The following is a 25,728-nucleotide window of genomic DNA, read 5'->3' on the forward strand; positions in this document are numbered from 1 at the left end:
TTTAAAAAACTTCTAATTCATTTTTTTAAATTTCATGTGCGTATGTACATTTATAACTTATGTTCCACGTAACTAGGCACACTCTTGGCTTTTAAGAAAAAGTAATTAAAATTATCTCCTGACTAATTTTCGAGTTTGTTTCATTTTGGGGACTCGGGGCATCTACTGAAGATATTCTTCCTCATTTGCTTGATTGGAGTGGGGGGAGGGTGGGGAGAAGTTGAATAGAGAAGGTTTGTACAGGCCTTTTATCTGTTAGAATGCGCGATAGTTCTGGACATTCGCTTCTCGGGTATTAGTCCGCCAGCCTATTTTAACCCATCGATAAAAGGTGTGCAAATATAAATAGTTGAAAAGCTGTAGGAACACAACGTAAAATTAACACCCGCAATTTAGTGAGGGTTTAATTAATTTAAATCCAGAATGAAGGGGCAAAGGTATAGTGGCTTGATTGGACCTTCCCATCGCCGCCGCATCAGCGCGTGCTGCTCTCCTCGCCCCTCCACCATCCCTACCGTCAACCGCCAGCCCGCCGCCCGCCACGTTCTTACCTGCCTACACATTTACCCCCTTGTCTCATTTGCCCTCGGCGCGCGAGGCCTTAGTGTGCTTGAACTGGAGAGGAAGATATTTCTTACTCAATGCCCCCCTTTCCCCCCAACCCCCTCCCACACCACCACCGTCGTCGCTACCTCCCCCCCCCCCCACCCACCACCCCGTAATAACCTGTGAATGGCGGGGTCGATTACTACAGGGGAATATTAATCCGCGACTCTCCGACGTTGGAAGGTGCTGTGAGTGTAAGGGGAGGGGTAAGGGTGTTGTTTTATTTTCCAGCGGGGGCAGTCTCGTGGTTGTGGCACTGATATACATCATTATATAAATGCACCCCCGCTCTCCCTTTCCCCCTCTCCCCCTCTCTTTCTCCCTCTGTTTCATTCGGTCTCATTCCTCGGCAGCTAAGAGGGCCGACGAGAGACTCCGGAAACTGTCGGGAATATTTTTATCCGCTTTCACGCGTACTGCCTCTCTCTCTTTCTCTTTCTCTTTCTCTCTCCCCCTCTCTCTCTCTGTCTCTGTCTCTCTCCCTCCCCCTTCCTCTCTCTCTTTCCACCGTCTCTGTCTTTTAGCAACCGTCTGTGGCTCTTGAAGAAGGACAGAGACAGACAGAGCGAGAAAGAGAGAGAGAGAACAGAGAGAAAGAGAGAGAGAGAGGGAGAGAGAGACAGAGAGAGACAGAGAGAGAGAGAGAGAGAGAGAGAGAGAGAGAGAGACAGGAAGAGGGAGGGAGAGGGAGGTGGGAGAGGTGTCGGGCATTTAACCCAAGACTGTAGCATAAAGAACATATTCAGAATGAAGTCTTTTCGGGCTTCTGTTGCTTAGAGAGCACCTGATTTGGCTTCGCAACCGCTGGGGCGCAAAATATACTTTTTTCTACATATTTCTCCCACCCCTTTTCCCTCCCTGCCTCTCTCTCTCTCTCTCTCTCTCTCTCTCTCTCTCTCTCTCTCTCTCTCTCTCCTCTCTCTCTCTCTCTCTTTCTCTTCTCTCTCCGTCCCTCTCTCCCCCTCTCTTTCCCAGTTATGAGTTCATATTTCGTGAACCCTCTCTTCTCCAAGTACAAAGCAGGCGAATCTCTGGATCCCACGTCGTACTACGACTGCCGTTTCCCGCAAGGGATGGGACGAAACCCGGCTTTGGTGTACGGTACGCCCGGCGCCACCGGCAGTGGTTACCAGCACCCATCTCCCCACGTCCAGGATTTCTTCCACCACAGCGCCTCCACGCTCTCCGCCTCGGGGTACCAACAGGTCCCGTGCGGGTTAACGTGCCACGGTGAGACCACCAAGTTCTACGGCTACGACTCTCTGCCTCGCCAGCCTCTATACGCCGCGGCGCAGCAAGATGGATCCATGATGTCCTACCAGGAATGCAAGCCGTCCACCGCCGAGACCCAGGGAAACCTGAACCAAAATTCGCCCGCCAATCTCATGTTCCCGTGGATGAGACCTCATGGTTAGAATGTTACTATGGCTTTGCTCTGTCTGTCCGTTCGTTCCTTTCACTTCTGTATCTTACACACACAAATACACTCTCTCTCGCTCTCTTTCTCTCTCTCTCTCTCCTTCTCTCTGTATCTGTCTCTCCTTCTATCTTACACCAACCCTTTTCACCTATCTCTCATTCTTTCTCTCCCTTCATCTCTCACCCTCCCCATCACATTCTTTCTATCTGTCTATCTTTCTGTCTTTCTCTCGTGGCCAACTCTCATTTACCGTCTCTATATCTCTCATTCTTTCTCTCTATCTATCTGACTACCCACATATCTATCCTGTGTATTTATTCTCTTTATTTATTTTAAATATTTACTCGATCAAATTATTATATCTATCTATCTATGCATCTATTAGTATGCTTGGCTCTCTGCATCTATATGCATCTATCAAACCATCTATGTATATATCTATTTGCTTGTCTATCTATCTATGTATGTATAGTATGCATGTATGTATGTATGTATCTATCTATCTGTCTGTCTATCTATCTACTTACCTATCTACTTATCCACCTGTCAGTCTATTTATCTATCAGAAGGCCATATTCTCTCTTTTTATATCTTATCCTCTCCTGTTACCTTGTTTCTTTCTGCCTTTCTACTTTGGCGCGCGCGCACACACACACACACGCACACGCGCGCACACACACACACACACACACACACGCACACACACACACACAGACACACACACACACACACACACGCACACACACGCATACCTGCGCGCGCGCGCACACATGTACACATTCATCTCTCTACCCCTCTTCTCTCCCCTTCACCTCCTTCCCCTCTCGACCTCGTCCCTTCCAACTTCCCTCGCTCTCTCCATCCATCCCACCTTCTCCACCCTGCTCTCTTGCTCACTCCAATTCAGTCTCTCTCCCTCTCCCGCCCCTTCCACCTTCTCGCTCTCTCCCACTCTCCCTCTCCCTCTCTCGCCATCCCAACGCATCCAGTCTCAACGCACAATTTTAAAAAATTTTCTCCCGCCACCTCCAACCTTACGTGCGGTCCGTCCTCAAAGATAGCGGGGAATTTTTCGAGTTTGGAAGGCAAGTTGCCTTAAAATGTGTGTGTGCTTCTCTCTCTCTCTCTCTCTCTCTCTCTCTCTCTCTCTCTCTCTCTCTCTATCTATCTATCTCTCTCTCTCTTCCCCCCTCTCTCCCTCCCTCTCTCTTTCTCTCCCCTCTCTCTCTCTGTCTCCTCTCTCTCTCTCTCTCTTCCTCTCCCCCTCTCTCTTTCTTTCTCACCCTCACTCTGTCTCTTCTTCTCTATCTATCCCGCTCTCTCTTTCTCTCTCTCTTTCTGTCTCTCCCTTCTTTCCCTCCTTCCCTCCCCTTCCCTTCCTCTCCCCACTCCAGCTCCCGGGCGCCGCAGCGGGCGCCAGACTTACAGCCGCTTCCAAACGCTTGAGCTGGAGAAAGAGTTCCTGTTTAACCCCTACCTCACGCGGAAACGGAGGATCGAAGTCTCTCACGCCCTGGGACTGAGCGAGAGGCAGGTGAAGATCTGGTTCCAGAACCGGCGAATGAAATGGAAAAAAGAGAATAACAAGGAGAAGTTCCCCAGCGCCCGGGAGGAGGGGAAGAGCGGGGAGCCGGTCGCCGAGGAAGACGAGGAGGAGAAGGACGAGGAAGAGGAGAAGGATGAGGGGGCGAATGAGAAGGGGCCATCAAAATAGTACCGTTCTCCATGGCATGTGGTACACGGAGTCGGGAGAGGATCTTAGAGGGTTAGAAGAAATGCGGGAGGACTTGTATGTAAATAAATACGTTTCATAACAGCGCCAAGTATTACTTAAGTTAAATGTGAATTATAATAGCCTTCCTCTGCACAAGTGTGTATATATATATATATATATACATATATATATAATCTTATATATATATTAATCTCTCGCTTTAAATCTTGGTTACGTTTTCTCGTGAATTTCAATTTCTTTTTTAATTTATCGTTGTGGCAATACGTACAGTACTACCTATAGACATAGAAGGGGAAGCCCCGCTGGTCTTTGTAACGGCGCCTTGAACAAAAAAAAATCCTCTATTCTAGAACAATTTTCGTTGCTATTTGGCCGCGGTTGCTGCTACACTGTTTGAGAGCTGGGACTAATGTTTAGGAGAGAGGGATGAAGGGAAAAATATACTACCTAATGTGTGTGTGCGTTACAGAGAAAGAGAGAGGGGAGGCAACAATAGTGTGTAGGATGAACTATTTACAAACTGCCTAAATGCACATATTTTATCTTTTCGTTTGTGTGCGTGATAGAGAGAACGTGCTTGCATGTTCTTGTGTGTGAAGAGGTTGGTGGGTTCGTATATGTGTGTTTAAGCAAGTATGTTCCGTGTGTGTTCATGCATGCTCTTGCGTGCGTTGAGTTTATGCATGTGTGACAGTTTATGTATGTATGCATGTGTGTGTGTGTGTGTGTGTGTGTGTGTGTGTGTGTGTGTGTGTGTGTGTGTTTGGTTTGTGTGTCTATGTGAGAGAGAGAGAGAAAAAGTGTATGCATGTGTGTGCGTGTTTTGAATTTGTTTGGTTTTGCGTAGTGTGTATGCGTTCATGTTTGTGTATGTGAGCATACGTGTAAGTTTTTGTACTTGTGTGTGTCTGTGGGTATGGACTGTATATCTGTGTGAGTTTGTGCACATATTTGTGTTCATGACTACTTTTGTGTGTACCTATGTCTCACCGTGTTTTGTATTTGTGTAAGCTTATGTTTCTGTGTGTGTGTGTGTGTGTGTGTGTGTGTGTGTGTGTGTGTTTGTGCGTGTGTGTGTGTGTTTGTATGTATGTGTGTGTGTGCTTGTCTGTGTGTGTTTGTGTATGTGTGTGTGTGCATGCGTGCGCATGTGTATTTTATGTGTGTGAGAGAAATGTGTAGAGCTAGAATCTCTGCGTGAGTATACACGTCTGTACATGCACTTGGGTTATTATGTGTGTGCGTGCGTGGCTGTGTACAAGTGTTTGCTTGTGTAGTATGTGTATGTGCAAAGGGGAGTGGGTGAGTGTGCAAGGTGTGTTTTTTCTGATACAGGATATCTCTTGAAATATATGATCAATACCTTAAACGCAGTGCAATGTATATCTATGTATATCTTCACAGTCATTTGTTGCAATATGCTTCTTTAAGGTGTGTGTGTATGTGTTTGTGTGTGTGTGTGTGTGTGTGTGTGTGTGTGTGTGTGTAAGAGAATGGTTGCTCCACAAGGCAACAGTTATGGAAAAGGTCACTTTTTAACTGTACACGTGTGTTCAAGACTTCAAAGAAACAAAAATTATAATGAAATAAAAAAACAATGTTTCCAAGAAACAGTGTGCGTGTTCCGGCATTAAATCTTCAGAAGTTGCCGCATTCGGTACTGTTCGTTTTTAACTTATCATGTGAATGTTTGCTGATAGGTATGAGATACACTTTCCACCCAAGGCATGTTAAAAGATGGAAGTGGGAACAGAGAGGCTGGTGTCGGTCCGGCCTCTCTGCGGAGTTTGGACAGAGGCCTTGTACTTAGCAGGGCAAAACGGGGGCAGATTGTAGGCAAATCAGCTGGATTGGCGATGGCTGCGAAACCAATAGAGAATGGTACTGGTTCATTGGGAGACGGAAAAATTGTGGGGGGGGGCGGTTTGGACAAGTTTTAAGGAGGCAAATAGGTGGAAGCCTGGTGGAAAGATTGTGGGTTCCCGGCAGAGATATTTAAATAAGTAGGAATGTAGATAGACAGATAGATAGAGCGTAGATAAATAAAGAGAGATAAGTAGATAAACAGAAAGAAATAGCGAGAAAGAAAGAAAGAATGATAGATACATAGCTAAGCAGATAGATAGAAAAGAGAAATAGAAAGAAAGAGAGAGATTATAGATAAATCGATAGACGGGCAAGAAGAGACTAGAGTAAATTAGGAGGATTAGATATTGATTTTAAAAATTTGATTAAAGTAAGAATAAATATCCAGAGATATGATGACGATTGTAAAAGGGATCAGAAAATAGGTGCAATGGTGTGTTTAGAGAGGATTGGGTAGAGATTGATTAAATTTTATAGATAGACAAATGAATAGGTAGATAGGTACATGGTAGATAGATAAACAGATATATAGATGTGGTTAAATAGATAGATAAACAGGGAGAGGGGGGGCAGACAGACAGTGGCTAGACAGGCAGACAGACGGTATACAAGACAACAGGGAAACAGATAGATGTTAATGACCACTAGAAATCAACAACTCCATAAAAAGCAACTTGTGTTTTTTTATTATTATTCTCTGTCTCTCTCTCTGTCACACTCTCTCCCTCTCCCCCCCCCCCCCTCTCTTGCTCGCTCTCTCTCTCTGTGGAGATACAATTTTACAATTGTAGCGTGACCTTATGGAGAGCCAGGTCGGGATCTCAGCTAATGACAGGAATGTTGCTGCCAATGAGGCAGTAAGATGAAAGGAATCGTGTATCAGGCAGACAAAGCAGCGGCGTTTGTGGAGGCATTTACAGGTGGAGGAGATTGAATCCGGAGTGGGTGAAAAGCTGGTTATTACCCTCCAGGAATGTGCAATACCCGGGTGGGTGGGGGTGAGTTCAGAGATAACACTGACAATCGAACAACTTCAGGACGGGAACAATTTAGCAGACAATCCTTACTTCCTGCGCTATGGGGTATGATTAAATCCTTTTGCTTAGAAGTCCCATAAAAGAACCATAAATCAGTGAGTAGTAGTCTAGCCTTATTTTTTTAAATGTTCGCTTTGGTGGCTGGAGGGGGTAGGGGTGGTGAAAGTGCAGTCTTTGATTCTGAGAAATTGATAGTGTTTGACTTGTAAGCGAAGTTCTTTGGATTTTAAACTGAATTTGAAATTGGCGCTTTTGAAGTTTCATTTGATTTTTTGTAGAGGATAGGCGGCCTGGGGTCAGACATGGAAGCGGCGTGTGTGTGTGAGTTCGTGTGATGTGTTGTGCGTATGCTGTGTACTGTATGCAAGAGAGAGTTGTGTGTGTGAGACAGCAAGAGACATCGTGTGTGTTAAATATGTGTGAGAAAGCGAATTGTGTGTTTGTGAGTGAGTGAAAAGAAAGAGAGAGAAAACATGTGCTCTGTCTGTATGAGACTTTATGAGTATTTGGCTGTGCGTGTGCATGCGCGTAAAACAGAGAGCGTATGTTATAAATGTATGAGAGGGTGTATGCATTGTGAGTGTGTGTGACCTGTGTGTTTGAAAAAGGCTGTGTGAGATGTGTGAGACAGTGTTTGTGAACAGCGTGTGTGTGAGTGTGAGAGATTGCGCATGAAAAGAGCTTGGTGTGTGAGAGAGAAGTGTTCATCGGAATGCGTGCTCTTGTGAGCATGTAGATTGAAGCGTGTTGGGCTTTATTATCCGCGCTTTGGAAAGAGAGAGACAGACAGACAGACAGACAGAGGACAGATAACATAGCCCTTTATCCTCCTAACCCCACGGGGTATCTGCCAACCCCTGCCGCCCTCTTTGGAGCACGACTGTTTATTATACTTTATATGGGCCTGAAGGTGATAAAATTTTATTTGGTCCGAACATTCGCACGCCTCGGTGTCTTTTGCGAGCAACCACTTCGTCTTCCTGTTGAAAGAAAAAGCAAAATCAACTTTCTGAATTGCAAAATAAAAACAAGAGTAAGTACTTTTTGTGGATCTTGTATAAAAGAACTGGCCGGTCTAATTTGAGGATCCAAAAGCAACCAAACAACCAACGTATCAATCAATAATAACACTGCGCACACGGACCTGGAATTAGACTGGCAATGGAAAACCAATCTTACTCATGTTTATTCGGGAATCGGTATTGCAGTCTGAGAATGGAAATCCATTGGAATAACTTTAGAAATAAATGTAGCCAGGTAACCGTACGAAGAGCGTCTGCTAAACGAAGCAGACATCTCGGTCCGGTTTCTCCGAAACATATCAGTCAACGAGCGCGAGTAATACTTAAAAATGCCACATCACATCCAGGTGTTCCTATATCAAAGCCTGCAGAGATATAAAATCATATACACTCCACATACACATATATTTACAAATTTACAGATACAAAACGTCGTAGAAACAAACTCGTATGTATATAAATATATATGTCTGTGTGCGAAAGAGAGAGAGAGAGAGAGAGAGAGAGAGAGAGAGAGAGGATATTATTTAGTTTATCCAACTATTATCCTGACAAAGACAGTTCCAGCTATGCAGGCAGGTAAATAACCAATGCAGCTGACAGATATGGACAGACATGCAGAAACGAAAGTAAGCAGATAGACCGATAGATAGACAGGTAAATAAAAAATACATATGTCTAAACATAAAATACAAGCATGCCAGATAAGTACAAAATGCACACACACAATCGGGCGCATTTCCAAGTTTATAAATGTTAATAACGCATACACACACACACACACACACACACACACACACACAATAAATGTTTGTGTAGGAATTAAACACTCAGACTACTGAGCCAGTAACGCTCACATATTTCTAAGTAAAAGGTTATGCCAAAACCACGTCACTAGTTCACAGCTGATAAGTATTAACATATTAAAGCCATACATAAATTGGGATGGCGGGATAAAATGTACCTTGACTATTTACCCATCCCTTCTCTTTCGACGATTTCTCTCTTTTTTTTCTATCTGTCTACCTTCTTATTATCGATTTCTATCTACCTTTTTAAATATCTAACTATCTCCTCTCTCTCTTCTAGTTTCTCTATCTGTCTATCTATCTATTCATCTATCTATAAATCTATCTACCTCTATCTACCTATTTATCTGTCTAACTTTATCTATTTCTACCTCCCCTCTCTCCTCTATTCGTTTCTGCTTCGTTTCGTTTCGTCTCTATCTTTCCATCCACTTACCTATCTATAAATCTGTCTCTAAGTACCGACCTACCTATCTTCCAAATCAATCTATCTATCAAATCAATCTATCTGTCTATCAATCAAATCTATCTATCTATCTCCATCCGTATAGTTTATAAATTGCGTCCATGACATATTCTTCCGCGGGGCTGAATTTCAAACGATTCAGATGTCTACAAACAGTAAAGATTTTTCTCATTGTTTTAAGAGTAAGATAAACTCGCAGCTTTCCAAGCACTCGCGCCCTTGCCTTGATTACTGTTGAGAGATAGCGACTGAAATTAGGGGAAAGCAGGGAAAATGTACAGACATCTGGGCATCTGAACAAGAGATTCAATCAGTGAGCTGTCCTCAAAAATAATCTTTGCCTCCTTTCGCCGTTTGAGCTGATTTTCTCTCAGTCCAATGTACTCGCGACTCGCCGGTCGCAAAAGTGCATCAAGGCGTGAAGTAGTCGGGTCCGGGAAAGTGGGTGAAGGAGCTGATTTTGAACCCCCTGTTCTCTGTGGAAAAAGCGGCTCGCAGAATCCAGTTGTAATTAATTAGAAAGCCAGCGGGAATTTGATCCTGGTGTGAAAGGTAACAGGCCAGGTTTGAATCAGCGTATACATAGCAATCGTTGGACATCTTATGTCCAGCGCTTCAAATCTGTAAGTTCTTTCTATAAGTATATATGTCTCTCAATCTCTCTTTCTATATATATTCTCTCTCTTTCCCTCTTTCTCTCCCTCTGCCCCTCTATGTCTCTCTTTCTCTCCGTGTCTCCAGGTTTCTCGCCCTCGCTCTCTTTTCCTCATCTGTTCGCCTCTTTCTTTCTCTCTCTATTATGTCCATTCGTTTCACTGTCTCTCTCTCTTTCTCTATCTCAATGTCTCCTTCAGTTTCGCTCTTTCTGCATCTCTTTCTTTCTGTGTGTCTATAAGTGTACGTGCGCGCGCGCGCCTGTGAGTGTCTGTGTGTCTGTGTGATTGACCCAAAGACCCTTACCCGATTTAGGATAAGTTAGTGATGAAAGAAATTGAGTAATGCTTTGAACATATTCCAAGTCGATTTGAGATATCAGCTCTTCATTTGGAAAGGGGTGGTAGTAACAAGGGTTAAAAAGGACAGAGAGAAGGGGGGAAGAGAGAAGGTGGGGGAGAAATAGCGAGGGGGAGAAGAAATAGGAATAAGAAGGAGAAGAAGAGATAAAGAAATGAATGAGGGGAAGATGTGAGAGAATAAGATGAAAGAGCGAACGTAGGATGGAGGAAGGAGGGGCGAATGGAAGAGAAAAGGGAGTGAGGGGCAGAGGGAGGGAGAGAGGATGGGGAGAACGAAACAGAGAGGAGAGATAAAGAAGGTGTGGGAGATGAGAAGCAGAGAGAGGGAAGGAGAAAGGAGATGAAGGTAAAGAGAGGAGGAGCGAGGAGTGGCGTGTGCGAAGGAGGGATGAAGGGAGGGAGAGTGAGAAAGAAACGGCTAGAAGAAGATGGAGAAAAGAGATTGAAAGTGGCAAAAAGGAAGAGAGGGAGTGAAGGAGCATTCGCTGACGGAGGGGTGTGAAATCGGGCAGGGAGAATACGGGGTGTTTTAAACCCTTCAAAAACATGGGGGCGGTGTTTAACCTCTTTACCGGCGCTGCCAGCGAGTCGATCACGGAAATGCTGGTATTTATGGAGATCACAAAGAGTACATTAACGTTTAACTGGCATTTCCCCAATTCTACCGCCGGCTGATTTAGAAATGAGTAGCATTGTTGAGGAGGCACGAATAGTTGACTCGTGAAACAGGAAGGTCTATCTCACTCCTCCTCTGCCTCTCCCGGGAGCGAAGATTTTGCTGTAAAACGCTATGCAGAATGAAACAACAGCGGCCGATTAGAACATAGAACATGTAACATAAAACATTACAGAACAGTACAGGTCCTTCGGCCCATGATTTTGTGCCAACCTTTTAACTTACTTCAAGATCAATCTCACCCTTCCTTCCCGCACAGCCCATAACTCTCCATCTTGTTTTTATCTACTAGTGCGGGGCTGCGGGGCTCGTGCGGAGATATGGCCGTTTCAACTGCAAGCCGAGCGGGATGTGTGTAGATTCATCAGGAATATTTTTGAAACATCTTATCTCAGTCGTACTGAGAATATTTTATCCTTGTAATACGGAGGGAATTCTGCACCGTTATAATCTCTCTCTCTCTCTCTCTCTCTCTCTCATTCTCTCTCTTTTTCTCTGTCTCTCTCTCTGTATATATACATCTCCTTTCATTCTCCGGGAGCGCAGGAGAATTGGGGGAGATCTTATAGCGCTCTAAAAAAATATGAGCGGAATGGATAGGTTATATGCAACCAGGCTTTATTTCCTCAGGTTGAGTGAGACTAGAAATACAGGTCGTAGTTTAGGGTGAAAGGTGAAATATTTAAGAAGAATCTGAGAGGTGTCTTCTTCCCTCAGAGGGTGGTGGGAGTGTGGAACGAGCTGCCAGTGGAAGTGGTTGACGCAGATTCGATTGTGTCAGTTAAGAGAAATTTTGATAGGCACATGCATAGAAGCTTTAGAGGGATATGGTCCGGATGCAGGCAGATGGTTCTAGGCAGAAGATTACGTCGGCATAGACTAGATAGGCCGAAGGATACTTTTTACTGCCCGGATAGGGAGCCTGCCTTATGAGGATAGGTTGAGCGAGCTGGTTTGTCTATCTTTCTACCTATTCCCTATCTATGGACCTACGCACCTAATCGATATTTTATCGAATTATAGCTAGCACTTATTTGTACTTATTCGTAAGAAGTCATCTCTATATATTATCTCTCTATCTCTATCTCTCTCTTTAGCTCACACCTATCTAAAGTATATCCGATCATCTAATTACTCACTCATCCATCCATCGATCTATCTAGTTTCCCTTCTATGCATTTCCATTTATTTGTGGATGTGTGGATGTCCAAGCCAAGTTATCCGGCTATCTATCAATCAATCAATCACCCTACCTATAGCGTATCGAAGTGTAGTTACCAATCTACTTGTTTGCTCACCCAAAATGCTGGAGGAACTCAGCAGGTCAGGCAGCATCAATGGAAGTGAATCAACAGTCGGTGTTTTGGGCCGAGACCCAGATGAGTTCCCCCAGCATTTCGTGTGCTTACCCGCCGGTTGTCGCGCGCTGGTAAAGCTGTGCGTGCGTCCCGAAGAATATCAACGTCGCCATTCTGGTAATCACGGGTCTCTAACTTACTGCCTCTTTCGATTTATTCAATAACATTCCCTTTCACCTTCCGTTCACTGCTCTTATTGAGAAAGAAACGTCCTTAATTGTGGCGCGCGATTCGAACAAGTCGTTATTATCAAAATTCTCAGCCAAGTCTAAGCCAAGTTTGTGGTTCCCTTTTATGGGCAACTCCTTGTTTTTCTCGAGGGGATCGGATCGGTTCTCTCCAAATCACTAATGTAAATTCTGTGTGCGTGTGTGTGTGTGTGTGTATGTGTTTTCAGGCGCCGCGACAGAAATCCCTCTGTTTCCCGGCGGTGTGCATGGTGGGGAATGGGAGGGGGAGCGAAATTCCGTGGGCCAGAGGCTGTAATATGGCGCCCCCGACACGTCATCGGGACTGAGGGAAAATTTATAACCCTTTGCCATAAAAGTTTACGACCGGTTCAGCGAGTGGATTGGACGCCGCCGAGCTTGTGAAAGACTCTCAACATGGATTTTTTTCTTCTCTCTCTACCTCTATCTTTCTTTAATTTCGACCCGCCGTAACTGGAGGATTCAGATGGTTGTGCGAAAGTGTGGGTGCATGTGTGTGGGTGGGGGTTGACCGCCTCTGTCTGTCTGTCTGTCTGTCTGTCTCTCTCTCTCTCTCTCTCTCTCTCTCTTTCTCTCTCTCTCTCTCTCTCTCCCGCCTGCTGATGTCCGTGTGGTGGAGGTCCTTGGCGGGAAGGGGGTTCCAGCCTCTTGCTCCGTCCCTCCTCCTTATCCCTCGATCTTTTTCTTTCCCAAGAATTCAACGAATTCAGTTATTCAGTTTCCCCTCCTCCTCCCCCTCCCCCCCAACCACCACCAAACAACAACAAAACACACTGAAGCACTATCTTTCAAAAGATGAAAATTGAGGTCAGCGAGGAAGTGGATGGTCCGGAGATATTGGAGAGCAGTTTCCCAGCGACAGTTCTGGTAAGTCTTGGGGTTTCTTTGGCTTTCTGTGAGAGGCCATGGGAGTCGGTGATGAGTGGAAGTAGTGGCGGGAGATGAAGAAGAGGGGCGAGGGGAGGTGGGGAACGATACTGAATGAATTGGCCAGTAACTGTGGGTTGGGGCCCCCAACAGCCCGGGGACTCTAATGACGTAATTGACAGGAAGCTGGCCAATGAAACGCCTCCGAAAGAGGGAATGAAAATTAGTCACCTCCTACCTCCCTTTTCCTCCCCCTCTCACCTCCCCCAGAATGTCACCCGCTCCCCCACCCTGTACTGTCCCCAACTAACCCTCTCCACCAGCCCTATGACAGAGCAACTTCCGGCTTCTCCGGCTCCTTCGGCTCCTTCCGCTGACGGAAGCAAGCTAGAATCCCACTTGCACCTCCCTTGTCCATCGCTTATCGGCCTCATTCCTCTCCCTCCCGCCGCTTGATCCTCCTCAAACTCCTCAGATCTGATTCCATCCCAATCCTCTCTTTTCCCTCCCAATCCCTTCTCCCCACTTCTCTGAACCCCCATTCACCCTTTTTCTCCTTACCCCTCTCATTCGCACCTGTCCTCTGGTCCTCCCAAAATTCACCCCTTTCCTTCCCTACCTTCTATTCTCGCAAAACCTGACACGTTCAAGCAACTCCAACCTTCCCCTCCGCCTCTCCCCCTCCCCTTACTGTAGGAAGTCACTTTTCGGTTGTATTGCATGCAGTTCTGTTCATTACGCAACAGGAAGGGTGTGGAGACTTTGGAGAGGGTGCAGAAGAGGTTTCCTCGATTAGAGGGCGTGAGCTATAAGGACAGGTTGGACAAACGTGTTGTTTTCACTGGAGCGGCGGAGGCTGAGGGAGGTTTATAAGATTATGAGGGGTATAACTAGAGTAGACAGAATCTCTTTATTCCCAGGGCGGAAATGTCAAAAACTAAGGGGGTGGGTTAGCTTTGAGGAGAGAGGAGATGTGCAGGATGGTGGTGGAAGCAAATACAACAGCAACTTTTAAGAAACATTTAGACAGACGCTTGAATAGGCGGGGAGCAGAGGGACACGTGAAGGCAGAGGGGATTAGTTTCGATTCGGCAGAGTCGTGGAAGACCGGAGGGCCTGTTGCAATGTTTTGTGTTCTATGTCCCTCAGGGAGCACAGAACACTACAGTGCAGGAACGGGTCCTTCGGCCTACAATGTCAGTTTAAACCACTTATCCTGGCAGCCCATTCCTGGCACCCACCACTCTCCGAGTGAAATAACTTGCCCCGCGCATCCCTTTTAAACTTTCCCCCTCACGCCTTAAACCTGTCCCCTCTGATATTAGACATTTCCACTCTGGGTGAAAAAATTCTTACTGCCTCTCGTAATTAAAAAGAAACCTGCCAGGTCTTCCCCAGCCTCCGCCGCTCCAGAGAAAACAAATCACATTTGCCCGACCTCTCCTTAGAGCATACGCCTGGTAATGCTCTTTTGCACCCCCTTCAAAGCCCCCACACCTTTCCTGGTCTGGGGTCGACCAGAACTGTACAAGCTGCTCTTCCTCTTCCAACTTCTTGCTTCACCTCAATACTCCATTAGCGGTTTTCGGCTCCTTCTGTACCACACAGAAAAAAATCCTCGACCTGAAACCCACAGACAGATAGATCGCCAGTGTGGAAGAGGGTCCATGTTCGATGGACTTAAAAAATGGATCGAACTAGGGTGCAAATTTACTTGCGATATTGTTTAAATAACTTACTTAAAGACATGGATGGCTAGAATTTTAAAAATCTGAAAGTAAGATATATTAAGTTGGTAGCTATATCGATAATACATATAAAAGAGTTTATAATGCTCAGATGTAAATGTATTTTTTATTTCCACAATGTAGGATAGAGAAATGTAATACATATCTATAAATAGCATTGTGTGTGTGTGTGTGTGTGTATGTGTGTGTGTGTGTGTGTGTGTGTGTGTGTGTGTGTGTGTGTGTGTGTGTGTGTGTGTGTCCAACTGGCCCATGTCGGTTAAGATGCTCATCTAAACTACTTCCATTTGCCCGCATTTAGGCCATATCCCTCCAAGATTTTTTCATGTAGATTTACAAACGTCTTTTAAATATTGTTAATGTACTTGCCTCATCTACTTCATCTGGCAGCTTGTTTCGCACACCCGCCACCCTCTGGGTGAAGAAGTTTCCCCTTGGGTCCACTTTAAATCTTTCTCCTCTCACCTTAAACCTGTGCCCTGTAGTTTTAGATTCCCAAACTCTGGAGTAAAAGACTGTGTCCATTCGCCTTATCTGTAACCCTCGTGGTTTTATAAACTTCTATAGGGCAGACTTCAGCCTCCTTCTCCCCAGGAAAAACAGTCCCAGCCTGCCCAGTCTCTCCTCAAGCCCTTCAGTCCCAGTAACGTCCTGGTGAATCTTTCCCGTATCCTCTCCAGCTCAATGTCATCCTGAGGCTGGGCGACCAGAACTGCACACCATAATCCAAGTGTGCGTGAGAGATGGGGGGGGGGGGGTGGGAGTTGAGTCTCAGGCTGGAGTTGATTAGAGGAGAGTGACGGGAAGTGGGAGGGAAAGAGAAGGGAAAACGGAGGGGGCAGAGGAGGCTGAAATGGAAGGAAGAGAGAGGGGAGGAAAAGAGGAAGATACACATAACATGGAGAAAGTAAAAATTACAAATGCTGAAATCCGGAGTAACAAATAATCTGCTTTAGGAATTAAGTGGGCCGAGCAGCATCTGTGGAGAAAGGGAGAAACTGATGCGGAGTCTCGACCCGAAATGTCGACAATTCCTTCCTCACGACCTACCCCTTCCACATATGTGTGTATTTGTGTGTGTGCGTCTCAGGTTCTGTGTGTGTGTGTGTGTGTGTGTGTGTGTGTGTGTGTGTGTGAGAGAGAGAGAGAGAGAGAGAGAGAGAGAGAGAGAGACAGAGACAGAGACAGAGAGAGAGAGAGAGACAGAGAGAGACAGAGAGAGAATGTGTCTGTGTGTGGGGGGGCAGCGTTTAAGGTAAGGTTCGGTACATTGTTAAAGTCACGAGCTAGAGGGAGACAGATAGACAGTCACGCCTCTGAACAAGAATAAAAGTCGGCGGGAATGTCTACGTCTGCCGACATTCGGGCTTAGTTAAAGGTATGAGCGTATCACGAGACAGCCCCGTGGATGTCGCTGTGCAAAACGTTTAGGAATCAACATTGCGGCTCATCTTCAACGCCGACGCCATTTTCCCGCAGCACCCTCTCCATCACCTCCCACCTCCGATCTTGATATCCACATATCTCGATATATTTGGGTTTAGAACTCGGCGACTAAGCCTTCCGGCGAGAAAAAAAATTATAGATTCATGTCAATATCAACACACCTCCCACCTTCTAGACCATCCCCGGGTGAAGAAATCTCTCCCCATTTCTGCCCACTTACTCTGAGACCGGGACCTCAGGTTCTAAACTCCCAAGACCAGGGGAGACAGCCTCTCGAAACCCTCCACCCACACCCCAGCTCTCCACCCCGCTGTGCATTTCAATGAGATATCCCTTCGTTCCTCTGAACTCCCGACAGGAAAAAGCCCAGTCGTTCATAGCCTGGAGGAAGCAAAGCGCGTTCGGGCTGTTTCCTCACAGAAGCCTAAATGAGCTGGTGTGATTCGGACCCCGGAGCAAGTGAGGGAAGTCTGGGTTGGTTTTTTTCAGTGAGATCTTAATCGGGGTGTGTTTTTTTTTGCACGGCAAATATATCAGTATTTGAGTGAGAAATTCAAACAGGGGAACAGTGGAACAGACACACATACACACAGGCATACACGCTCACGCATGAGTAGGCAGACATACACGGACAGAGATACACATGCACGCATACAGTATATACACACAGAAACAGGCATGTGCACGTACAGGGCATACACAGGCACACAGGCACACGCAGACATATGTGCAGGCAGACATGTATACAGTGGACACCCGCGCGTACATGCACATACTGACAGACACATAACCACATACAAAAACATACATGTACATTACGACATGCACATATATAAGTACTTCTAAGCATTAACTATTGCAATAATACGCTCGCACACGCACTAACACAAATAATAGAATACTCATATACATACTGTATATGTGAACATTCAGACACAAACACACACACACACACACACACACACACACATACACAAGCATACTCACACAGTTAAATACACGCAGGCAGACTAAACATAGGTACACCAATGCAAGCTCCCCAGCCCGGTCCTAAGCTCCCCACCCAAGGGAAGTATCCTCGCTGCATCCACTTTGTGAAGGAGTTTGCAAGGCTCAATGAGATCTCTTCTCATTCTACCTAACCCCGATAGATGCAAGGCCCGGCAATCCAGTCTCTCCTAAAAGGATAGCGCTGAGAGGCATAATTTCATATTGACATTGATTAGCGTTCGGTTGTTGACTGCGTTGTAACCCGGTCGGGCATAAACACGAACATTTACGTTTTTGAGCGGAGTGTCGGCCGATTAACAGATGGGTCATCAGCCGATTCCATCTATGGATTTTTCATTGTACACAAATGATTTTCCACAAGCACAGCTGTGTTAGAAGGAGAGAGAACATTGGAGAGAGAGAGAGACTAACTCAGGGGCAAAGATAGACCGAGAGAAGGAGACACACTCATACAGAGACAGACTCCCATACTCAGAAGGCTTACAAATTATTTTTCATAATCACAGTTCTGTTAAAGGGAGAGGAAGAGAGAATGAGAGAGAGAGAGAGAGAGTAGTGTGTATCAGTCTGTCCGTCGGTCACAGTGGGGGAGGAAGCGATGGAAAGAGGGATTGACTATACGTGTTAATGTGTGTCATTTGGGGAGAATACGTGTGTGCTACTGTCCATGTGTGCTGGTTGGCGTGTAGCGTGTGCACTCGTGCGTCGGGTGAGAGAAAACGTTAGTGTCTGTTAAAAAGAGAAAAGGGTTACTATATGTATATATGTTCCAGACTGTGTGTGTGTGTGTGTGTGTGTGTGTGTGTGTGTGTGTGTGTGTGTGTGTGTGTGTGTGTGTTTGTATGTATGGGTGTCTGTGTGTGTGTGTGTGTTTGTATGTATGGGTGTGGGTGTGTGTGTGTGTGTGTGTGTGTGTGTATGTGTATGTGTGTCTGTGTGTGTTTGTATGTATGGGTGTGTGTGTGTGTGCTCGCGCGCTAGAAGCAAAGGGACTGGCTTTGTAGATGTGTAAGAGATTTCACACGATTATCTGCGCGGGAATATGTGTGAGCGAAAACGCGTGTGAGAGAAATGCGCGTGTGGACGTGCTAATGTCTACGTAAATGACTATGCGCGCATGGGTGTGTGTAGAGAAAGAATGTGAAACTGTGTGTGGAGAAAGAATATGAGACTGTGTGTGTCGAGAAAGAATGTCAGACTGTGTGTGTGAAGGCGAGAGTGCAACCGTGTGTGTGAGAGACTGCGTGCATATGACTGTGCGTGCGTGTGTGTAAGAGTGACAGAGACGGATAAACAGACGGTTGACGTCTCTTTCTCTCTCTCCCTCTCTCTCTCTCTCTCTCAGACACAAATTGAAACCGCCATCACTTTACAAATTAACCGAACTAAATCGGAAAGCCATGGTCCCAGTCTCGGCGTTTATCTCAGTTCTATTTTTGCTTTAATAGATCCGCGCCGAAACGAATGTTAAAATTTTTGCCCGTCCGCCCTTCTGAAATGCAATCGAGCGCATCCCCCGCCTGATTTTCTACCCCTTTCTGAGATCAGAGTCGGAATCAGAACAACACTGTGAGGAAAAATAAAATCTATTAAATGCATTCTCCCTCTTGGATTATATATATAAGCAACGCGAATGAAAGAGAAGAAAGGGAACTGTTAATTTTATGACCGCTGACGGCTAGTTTAGGTGGAAGATAATTTCAGTGATCTTATTTATTTTTTAAAAGGCGCTTTTGTTCCTGGACAATTCCCCGCATCGAAATCCCTGCCGCTAATCCCCAGCCTAGTATCGCGTATCACTCTGTGTGTGTGTGTGTGTGTGTGTGTGTGTGTGTGTGTGTGTGTGTGTGTCTGTCTGTTTGTCTGTGTGTGTTGGGGGAACGGAGATTGTTAAATATTGTGTATATGTTGTGCTTACTATACGGTATCTTTCGGTTGCGTATACATGTTCGCTTGTGTCAAATATTCTGGACAATTGCTGTGTAAGTTTTAGTGTGTGTGTATACATTATGTGTGGTTTAAAACATACTTATGCGCGTCAGTTATGATTAATACTGTGTTAATTTTATGTGATGAATGTGTTGAAATATTATGTTAAAATGCTTGTGATGTGTTCCATATCGTGCATAGTTCCGAGTGTGTGCTCTGCATGTTAAATTTCGTATATAAACGTGCCGTGTTTGTTATACATTTTCTTTATTTGCATTGTCTGTTACATAACATGTGTGATTGTGTTAAATATGGTCTAATTGCGTGCAGTGTGCGTATAAAATATTACGTATTAATGTATGTGATGTGTAAAATAAGGTATATAATTGTGTGTGGTGTCAATTAAATTTCATGTGTAATTTCGTGTGATGTGTTTAAATGTGTATTATTTGCGTGATGTGCCTGTTAAATATTATGTGTGATTACTTTTGAGTTAAATATCGCGCATAATTCTGTGTGTTGAGTTTGTTAAGTTATTTGCAATTTGTTTCGCTTGTCAATTATTGTGTAGAAGTGTGATGTGTTAGGTAACATTCATAATTGTGTTAAATTTGTGCCTAATAGTGTGTGATATTTGTGTTAAATATGTACGAATGTGTGTAATGCTTGTTAAATATTATGTATAATTGTGTGTGGCGTGTGTTAAATATGGTGCACAATTCTGAGAGTGGTACATGTTAAATTCTATGTATAATTGTGTTTTGTTTGTTAAACGTTGTGTTGTGTGATAAATAATTTATAAAATTGTGTTAAATGTGTGTAATGGTGTGTTGAATATTATGTATAATTGTGTGTGATGTGTTGAATATCGTGCATATTTGTGAGCGCCATGCTTGTAAAATTTCATGTATGATTGTGTTGTGTGTTAAATATTATGTAAAATTATGTGTGATATGCCCATACAATATTATGTATAATTTTAGTAATGTATGCGATAATATTATGTACAATTGTGTATGAATACAATTGTGTATGTACAATTATGTATCGTGCATAATTGAGTGTGCCATGCATGTTAAATTCTATGTATATTTGAGTTGTGTGTTATTGTGTTGCGTAAAATAACTTATAAAACTGTTAAATAACTGTTAAATTTTTGTGTCTACCGGCGTGTGATAAATAACACGTCTAATTGCGTGTTAACATCACAAATTGCCGTGTATTGAATTAAATATTACATGCGTTCTGTGCTGAAGATGTATAGTTCAACTCTCTATGAGGTATTTGCGTGAAATATTTTGGATAATTGTGTGTTGTGTTAAATATTATGGCCCGGTTGGAGGAATGATGCACGTGTTTATGATCGAGTTATAAGTTTCTTTGTTAACGTCGTTGTCTCCGATAGACCTGGGTGATTATGTTAAACAGTTCTAAAACTAATTCGGTTTAATAGAGAACTGCGACACTTTATTATACATTTCGGACATTCACACAAGGTGTAAACATTATGTGAAACAAAACAGCTACACAGACCATGCCTATGTTTTGTATCTGTTCTAATATCTATCAATTAACATCTAAATGCGTCTATATAGATTTATCTAAACATTTGTATGTGCGTGTGTATATGTGTGTGTGTGTATATATATATAGTATATTGACATATATGTAAACGGAGATAGATAGATAGAGGGATACTGGGACGGACACACACACGCACAGAGAGAAAGGGAGACAGTTGAATATTTGCAGATGCGGTTTATGTGGACAGATCAACACGACATCTGGACGGGTGCTCGCTCGCGGTAAATAGATAAACAAATAATACTAAACGAAAGAAAGGCACAGAGAAAGGCTGTGTACTGGAATAGAAAGACGAAAGTCTTTCTGATTGGAATGTGCTCGCTGACCGCGTTTTAAAAATCTAGCGCGCTCAACGTGGGTTTCTGAGAAAAAGAAGAGATTGTTCACAATAAAAGTAATCACGTCTCAACGCTATTCAAGAGGGAAGGGGGTTGTGAGGCACAGTTCTGGGAAGTTTATTGCCCACATAACTTCCGAGTGCGGAAGGTGATATTCTACGGGACCTATCATTACCAACAAGCGATCACAATCTGGTGCAGGACAAAGATAAGGCGGCCTTTCTCCTAAGGCTTGTTACGAAATCTCTCTGATGCTCGCTCCATGCTTGGAATGTTTAAAAGTATAATCAGGATAAACTGTCCACTGAAGTTGCAGTGAACAATAAAACTGCGTGGCAAGAGAGAGGGGGGAAACGAGCGTTAAAAATCATTCACAATAGTATCTAAATTAAATCGGATGAAATTATTTAAATATTCTGTAAATAAATCGCTGTGTGCTCTTGATGTACACGGTGAAAAATTCAAGGGGATGAGCGCCGTATAATCTCTGTGTGAATATATTTAAGAGTGTCTACAATTTTATTGTATTTCGGTTTTGTATCAGCAGTGTGCGCAGTGTGTGTGTGTAATATATTTATATATATAGTGTGTTTATCATTCAAATGCAGGATTGTAATCTTGTAGTTTATTCTATGCACGCATAGCGTGTGTATGTGAACCTTGTATCATCTTGTCTCCTACGCATCAAGTCACATACATTAGGTCCGTGGCATGTCTATGTAAAATACTTAGCACTGGTTAAGTGTGTGAGAGTGCGCACACTGAAACACAAAGGCAAATGCAGATTGTGAACCGTTTAAATTTGTGTGTGGATACTGTACTTGCATTTCATACAAACACACACGCACACACAATTCATACAATGGAACGTGACTGCACAATTTGTGTCTCTATCTTAAACACTGAAACAGCTCGCATTTTTGAATGTCCCAGCGAAATTTACGCAGAAATACATCTTTGGCACCGTAACTTGTCGTATTTCAGAAACATCACCCTACGCATCTTGCAGGTCTACATTGGAACAAAGAACGGAGGCACTTTCTGTTTGGGAGGGAAGGGATGTTGGGGTGGGTGTCGAGATAAATATCGAATTACTTCGCTTTGATTTTTATTTTCTAACGTCCTTCTTTTGATCTGTGAATATGGTCTTTTGAGTTCGCAACGAGTACCTAAATGGTGTGTGTGTGTGTGTGTGTGTGTGTGTGTGTGTGTGTGTGTGTGTGTGTGTGTGTGTGTGTGTTGGAGAGAGAGAGAGAGAGAGTTTAATTGATATACTGTGGATGGTATACAATGTAGTTAACAGCCGGATAAGTCGATAATTGTTGTCGTAGCTAAAGGTGGAGAATTATTGTACTGTTGTGTTTTACTAGAATGAACTATGCTTACTGTAAACACAATCTCTCTCTTTCTATCTATCTCTTCCTCCCCCCCCCCCCCCCCGCCATTACAAGCGATGTATTAATTTCGCGCTATGCGTGTTTTTGTTTCCCACTCTCTTTATCCCGGCTGTTTGTGAAACACGTCAGATGTCTTAAATCTTCTTCGGAAAAATTCGGTAGATCGGTGGATACATCTATATAATTTTAAACAAAAAAACCCCACTTTCTGTCTATGAAGTTCAGTGCAGGAAACGGAGATCTTGGAGTCCAGAGAGAAAAAACAGTAAGCTAAGAGTACTAGAGGTGTGCACAGAGAATCAGCGAGAAAAATGCCTTACGAGGGAGAGAGGGGGAAGAGAGAGAGGGGGGAGATGGTGTTTAGTGAGTGACAACAGTCAGAGAGAACAAGACAAAGGGCGAGAATCAGGGAAAGGGGCAAAGAACGGGGGCTGGGGGGGGGGTGTAGACAGAGACAGAGGGAGAAAGAGCTGGACACAAATTGTTGATGACCAACAACACGGAGGTGACAGAATATACCCATATAACGAGTCTAAAGAGGCAGAGAAAGAAAAAGTTGTCGGGGGGGGGGAGAGAGAGAGAGAGATGGACAGACGGATGTCGTGTCTCTTTCTCAGCTGCTCATACACACACACACACACACACACACACAGAGGATAGAGAGGGGATGCCTTTTTGCAAAATCTAATGGTCTAATTTGCAAAAATAGGGTGGTTGGTGTAGACAGATAGGAGAACAAAACCACTAGAGAAATGTAGTGAAACCTCGAGAAAGAGATACATGTGTGTGTGTGTGTGTGTGTGTGTCTGAGAAAGAAACAGAGAGAGAGAATATAACAATTGAGGGATACAGGCAGAAATGGGGTGGTACAGATAAGAGCAATGGTGGAGAGAGGGGGAGAGGGGAAGAGGGGGGAATGTGCGAAGAGAGAGAGAGAAGGGAGAAAGGAGGAGAGGGGTTGAGGGAGGGAGAAGGGAGAGAGAGGAGGGGTAGAGAAGGAGGAGAGGAAGGTGAGAGATGAGAGAGGGAAGGATGTAGACGGGTAGAGAGGGGAAAGAGGTAGACAGTGGAGGGAGGGAAGAGAGGGAAAAGAGACAAGGGGAGAAAGAGAGAAAGGAGAGAGGAAAATGTTGTTTCTGAAGATCAAACAGTTGTTGCTGAAGATTAGAAAACAATTTGAACAATTTGGCAGACCTCCTCCCTTCAGAAAACTACATTTTAGGTCCATAATTTCAAAAACGGCTTGCTGAGGTTAATGGCTTGGGATGGTGGGAGGTTAAACTTTGGGGAGGGGACATGAATTGTTTATAAAAATATATTTTTTCCTGATTATCCTTCTTCTGTAGTGAATGCTTCCAGCCTCTGTGCGTGTGTGTCTGTGTGTTCCTGTGTGTGTGTGTGTGTGTGTGTGCGCGCACGCGCAAATTCGTGAGGACATACATCCCTGTGTGTGTAAGACACACACACACATATTCTCTTTATTCAGTTTCTACTGAACTCCTAGACACTCTCTGCCTCCCTAAAAACTGCTACTCCTGCTGAAATTTTCTTTACTCCTTAGAACACTCAAATGCTTTATTCATCATTTTTATTTACTCTCAATCACTCATCTTACATTGGGATTCTGAACTAGTCACTCTCCCATCCCTCTCTCTAACCACTCTCTGTCGGCCCTCTCTCTCAGTGTGTGTGTGTGTCTGTCTTTCCTTCACTCCCTTTCCCTTGCACCTGATCCGGGGGATCATTTGTGGTTGAGTGTTGGGGGGGGGGATATTTATGCTGAAATCCCTAATGAGAGCTAGAAGGGGACACAAATGAGTTAACATACACCGTAGAGGCTGATTTTAGAGCTTTCGTTATGTTGTGGGCTGGGGCTAAATGTCCATAAATCCACAGATTCGAGAATAAAAGTGGCTCTGTTCTTGATATTTTTAAAATAAAGCAATACACAAATAATCGCAGAGATTAATTAATTTTGGTCAGAAGACAGGGTTGTTCTCAATGTAAAGATTCCAGGATCGGTGTTAACAGAAGGAAAACACTTGCTATTGAAAATAGGATTTGGAAGTTCTGCTTAATAATGCAACCTGAAACAGATGTGTGGGACTTCATCCCAGCACCCCCACCCCCACTAGTTTAAAAGGGAATATGTATTTCGAAGCAAAATTAGTTGAGACTTATTTTATCTTGCCCCTGGTTAAAAGAATTTTTCTGCATGCTAGATCCTGAGATTATATTTTGTCACTTGCATCAATCTCTCTCTGTATAACCTCCTTCCCCCCCCTTGCTTCTTGCTTCACTAAACCTTCTTCCCCCTCTAATATCTCTTCACCCCTCTCTTCTCTCATTATCTCATACCCCCACCTCCTTTCCCTCCTCCTCACATATCCCTCTACCTCATCCCGGCTCCCCACATCCCTCCAACCCTTCATCCTCCTCCACCTCCCATAACCTCACTCCCCCTACGCTCTCTTATTCCTCCAGCCGTTCCTACTCCCCACCCTCCCATATCCCTTTATCCCCGTTTACCCTGCAAACATTCCATATTCACCAATATCCCTTTTATCCCCCTCTTCTCTCACACTCCCCTCCTGTTAACCTCCTTAGCTATATTGCCCCTCACCCTTTACCACTCTCCCTTATCCACCCCACCCCTTTTCCTCTGATTTCCTTCCGATATCCAATCTCCTCTCCTAAAATCCTTCCTTTTCTTCCTAAATCTTCCCTACCCTATATCCCTCCCCTCTTAGATAAACCTCTCTTTCAACCTCCTCCTTCCTTTCTTTACCTCTCCAACATTCCCCCGTCACCTTTCCTCCGCCATATTCCCCACTATTTTCCTGTATTTTTTCTCAACTCTACCCCTCTCCCTCTCATATCCTTATCTCCTTCCTTTTTGCCCAGAACTGAATATGAGTAAGATCGACAACAAAACCGAGGCCTTAATCAAACCTGGGCCATTAGGTGTATGACTGTTTATCTGTGACTGTGTATGATTATGTGAGGATGAGCGTGTCTGTGTGTATCTGTCAGTCTTTATTGTTGTGCGCAATTATATTTTTGTTTCTTTTTGTACGATTTGTGTACTTACGTGTGTCCACGCATGTGTCTATGTCCATGTGCGCATGTCTTTGTGTGTGCGTGATTGTATGCGTCCATGTTTGCGTGTGTCCATATCTGTATGTGTT

General features: G+C 44.3%; 1 protein-coding gene and 1 long non-coding RNA gene across 4 annotated transcripts in view; one reads left to right on the forward strand and one right to left on the reverse strand.

Annotated features, from left to right (window-relative positions):
* The window catches only part of LOC140191602 (uncharacterized), an 8,241-nt gene extending 7,625 nt beyond the window's left edge, over positions 1 to 616 (reverse strand). Inside the window, exon 1 of the long non-coding RNA XR_011883858.1 lies at positions 552 to 616. This is a non-coding gene — a long non-coding RNA (uncharacterized lncRNA). The remainder of the gene's footprint in view (positions 1 to 551) is intronic.
* LOC140191598 (homeobox protein Hox-C8-like) overlaps positions 1 to 25,728 on the forward strand; it is a 129,691-nt gene that overhangs the window by 23,017 nt on the left and 80,946 nt on the right. Inside the window, exons 2-3 of one of the 3 annotated variants that reach the window (XM_072249140.1) lie at positions 1,620 to 2,016; positions 3,421 to 5,319. The exons of 1 other annotated variant lie outside the window; for it this stretch is intronic. In XM_072249140.1, the coding sequence (XP_072105241.1) occupies positions 1,680 to 2,016; positions 3,421 to 3,740 (657 nt within the window). In that variant the 5' untranslated portion in view covers positions 1,620 to 1,679 and the 3' untranslated portion in view covers positions 3,741 to 5,319. Of the gene's footprint in view, positions 1 to 1,333; positions 2,017 to 3,420; positions 5,320 to 25,728 lie in introns of those variants that run through there. One more of the 3 variants, XM_072249139.1, reaches the window with a different exon arrangement.

Source organism: Mobula birostris, chromosome X (genome assembly GCF_030028105.1).
Source record: "Mobula birostris isolate sMobBir1 chromosome X, sMobBir1.hap1, whole genome shotgun sequence".
NCBI lineage: Eukaryota > Metazoa > Chordata > Chondrichthyes > Myliobatiformes > Myliobatidae > Mobula > Mobula birostris.